The 3395-nt window shown below is 37.6% G+C and overlaps 2 protein-coding genes across 2 annotated transcripts; both read right to left on the bottom strand.

Annotated features, from left to right (window-relative positions):
- Positions 1 to 656: 656 nt before the first annotated feature.
- On the bottom strand, positions 657 to 2293 carry LOC109953820 (sodium- and chloride-dependent GABA transporter 2-like). Its single transcript, XM_020589278.1, has 3 exons — positions 2192 to 2293; positions 1006 to 1138; positions 657 to 917 (listed from the first exon to the last, which is right to left on the bottom strand). Exons 2-3 carry the CDS (start codon positions 1120 to 1122, stop codon positions 744 to 746), a joined length of 291 nt encoding a protein of 96 aa, XP_020444934.1. The 5' UTR covers positions 1123 to 1138; positions 2192 to 2293; the 3' UTR covers positions 657 to 743.
- Positions 2294 to 2314: 21 nt separating this feature from the next.
- On the bottom strand, positions 2315 to 3354 carry LOC109953819 (sodium- and chloride-dependent betaine transporter-like; the record flags this gene model as incomplete). The annotated part of the gene is made up of 3 exons (XM_020589276.1): positions 3026 to 3354; positions 2790 to 2924; positions 2315 to 2400 (listed from the first exon to the last, which is right to left on the bottom strand). Coding segments are annotated over exons 1-3 (378 nt in total), but the record flags the coding sequence as incomplete, so codon positions are not given.
- Between the last annotated feature and the right edge of the window lie 41 nt (positions 3355 to 3395).

The following is a 3395-nucleotide window of genomic DNA, read 5'->3' on the forward strand; positions in this document are numbered from 1 at the left end:
CACATTTGTCCCATTCCTGTGAATGCAGTATGTCAAGAATGACTTCAGGGGGATTTTTTTTTTGTCCCATTCCTATAAATTTGACTGGATGATGGAGGCATGCAACCATGAAGCAGTAACTCTTGTTGAATTTATACCTAAGTGTTGTTATTGTGACACACACAAAATGTATGGTCACATTTTTGTTATTTTATAATGTTTTTTATTTTAAGAATTACAATTGGGAATACTTAAGCACAGAACGCACTGCATACATTTTATTTTAGGGGTTAACAATATTTCCCTGTTACTTTTAAGCAACAATCTTTAGTTTTGGGGTGCGCCACTTGGGGGCAGTATACGAGTTGTGCTTTGGGTCTGGGCCTGTCTCTGAGAGTCTGGCGCAGTTTCCTCATTCTCGGAACGAAGCTGCACCGAATAGAAGCACGCGGCCTACTGCCTCATCATTTTTCCTGTTTATGCAGAATATTCTGTACGGGTCTGACCCCTAGACCGGACCCGTAACATTATCAAAGCATATTCAAATATGTCAAGAGTTGGATCAGCATTCCTATTGAAGGCTAGTATTTATGTTAAATGTGTTGACCTATCACTGAGCCACACTGTGCACAGCTAGCTGGACTAAGGGCTCATGCACATTTTTGTACTAATAGTCTAAACTGAACACATATCATAAAAGCCCCTAAAAGCAAAATAATATAAAGATAAACTTCAATCACAGTTTAAATGGTGCTCGTCTGTAGTTATATCTGAGTAATTAAAGTTAATATCAAACTGGTCACCTCCAGGTTAGCTAGGTGCTCTAATTCTGGATACAGGTAGAAGTAGATTCCTTCCCCAGCTCCAGGAAGAGTCAGGCCCCTGATGAGAAGTATCAGGAGCATCACGTAGGGGAACGTGGCTGTGAAATATGCTACCTTTAAAAGACAAGAGAATTTTAGATGACTTTTAATAATGGTTACAGTGAACAATACCTTTTAAAATTTCTAAAACACTTCCACTGACCTTTCCAGAAGATCTGACACCTTTCCAAATACTGAAGTAGCAGAACACCCAGCTGATCAGAAGACACAGAGCTAGCTCCCATCGAACACTGCCTAGTTCCTCAATGCCTCCAGACATTCCCAACACACGACGCCTGAAGAGGAGGGAAAATTGGCAAATGAGTACAATACCAGAGTCATCTAGATTTGACAGATTTTAACCTATGTTAACTCTGACAGACTGCTGGATACTGTTCATGCATCAAACATAAAGAAATTTTGATCACATGCTAAGCCACTCCTGCTCAGTTCATAGCCATTGAGAAAACAACTCTAGAGTTTTGTCAGTATAAAAAGAAAAATCAATGTAATTTTCAAAGTTCAACATTTGTCCGAGACTATTTCTTTTTTACTTTTGCTGCCAACTTTCAAATAAAGGCAAAAATGACAAAGGACAAAAACTACTACACTAAAGTTAGCTGCCTTGAGAGTTCATTGCCCTGCATCTTAAGAAAATGCAATAAAATCAACCACCAGAAAGAGAAATAAACATCTTTATCACACACATTCACATGCATGCAAATAGGCTGCAGGGTGAGTAAACACATCCAGAACCATTAAATAGTAAAAAAAAGAAAAAAACTAACTGAAAACCCCTTTAATTTACTTGATGAAACTGAGTTAACAGTCAGTTTTCTATTACATTCTGTTTATATTATTCTGCCATTACTGTATACTTACAATTATTTAAACTGGTAGACTAGTAATCAAGAAAAGACTAAGGAGAGGTTAACAGAAAATATCAGTAATAACATCTAAATCAAGCATTAAACATGTTTCGAAATATTAAAAAGGTTTTCCTAATTTTCCAATATAGATTATCTGGTTGCATTTTGTCACTTTGCCAACTTTTAAAAATGCTCCATATATGTTGTCAAATTCATTTTCTCATGTGTGATTTTACTGCTTGTTTTGTCCTACGGTATGTTACTGCTAAACCTTCAGGGCCACTGTAAAAAGAACTTTGTATTTGTACTTCTTCCACATCTTGTGCTAAATATTTGATGATGTTCTGGGATAAACCAAAAACATCTTTATACCAATTTTTTTTTCCAGTGATGTAGAGAAAACAGAGTGTGGACTCATTGTCCTGCATAAAAAGTGAAAGATTGACAGAGCAAATAAAATTCCATATTACTTAAACTTACTCCCAGAACTCAGTTGCAGCAGAAGTGGTGATGGTCTGATTTTTAGTCAGATCTGATGAGTTTAAACTCTGAAGACCAAGACAGTTAGCTGGGTTGGGGAACAAACCAGATAGATCTGAACGAGAACACCAGATAGAAGACGGCCCAGACTTGGATTATAATGTAGCTAAAGTCATAAAGTTTCATCATGAAATATCCGTATCCAATTTCTGAAAAACAAAAGAACAAATCCTCAGTTCTTGTCTTTTGAGAGTATAATGTAAATTCAAAGTGTCACTGAGGCCTTTTCTCTTTTAAAGGGACAGTAGTTTTATTGGTGTTCTTGTGCTCTCGTTTTTTATGTATTTTCTGTTTTTATTGTTTTGTTTTTAAACTGTTCTTTTATTGCTTTTATTTGTTTTGAACCTGGACCTTGAGTCTGTGATAAAGTGTCATAAGCCTTTTCTCTTGTTAGTTTTTCATTTTAGTTCATAGAGGAAGATCCCAACAAATATCCATTGAGCAGCACTTGGTGACAGCCAGGAGGAAAAACTCCCTTTAACGGAAGAAGCCTCCAACAGACCCCGGCTCTTAGATTTTAGTTGAACACACATCTCACCTTGTGCCAGTGGACACAATTTCCTCCAGCAGGTGATGAATCCTTCCTGGGTGTACTGACCACTTGCAGTCTCCAGTAGGAACAGAGGTATCCCACAAACCACAGCAAACAGACAATATGGAATCAGAAAGGCACCTGTAATAAATACACAAACAAGCATTCTCATGATGGCCAAATTAAAGCACAAACCTTCACTCATCTTTCAATAAAAATCAGTTGCGGTTTATAATATTCACCTCCACCATACTTATAACAGAGATAAGGAAATCTCCACACATTGCCCAGGCCAACCACATTTCCTGCAACAACCAGAATATATTCTGTTTTACTGGCCCACTGTCCTCTGTCTCCAACCCTCCTCTGAATTTCCATTTTTCTCCTTTCTCTGTTCATCTTGAGATCTGGTCATCTATTGTGTGTTTCTGTTAATCCAAAGCATTAAAGTAGCTCTAGTTAACTTCTGCCTTCAAACTCTCGACTGTTACAGAGTGAGTGAGCATCAGAGAGAAAGGATATACCACCTTTCATCAAACTTAATTTGACAGGTGGCCCCGCCCCCCTTGTCCATTTTCTGTGAAACTATATTACATGTGGTAACTACAGCTG

Source organism: Monopterus albus, unplaced genomic scaffold (genome assembly GCF_001952655.1).
Source record: "Monopterus albus unplaced genomic scaffold, M_albus_1.0 scaffold1482.1, whole genome shotgun sequence".
Taxonomy (NCBI): Eukaryota; Metazoa; Chordata; class Actinopteri; order Synbranchiformes; family Synbranchidae; genus Monopterus; species Monopterus albus.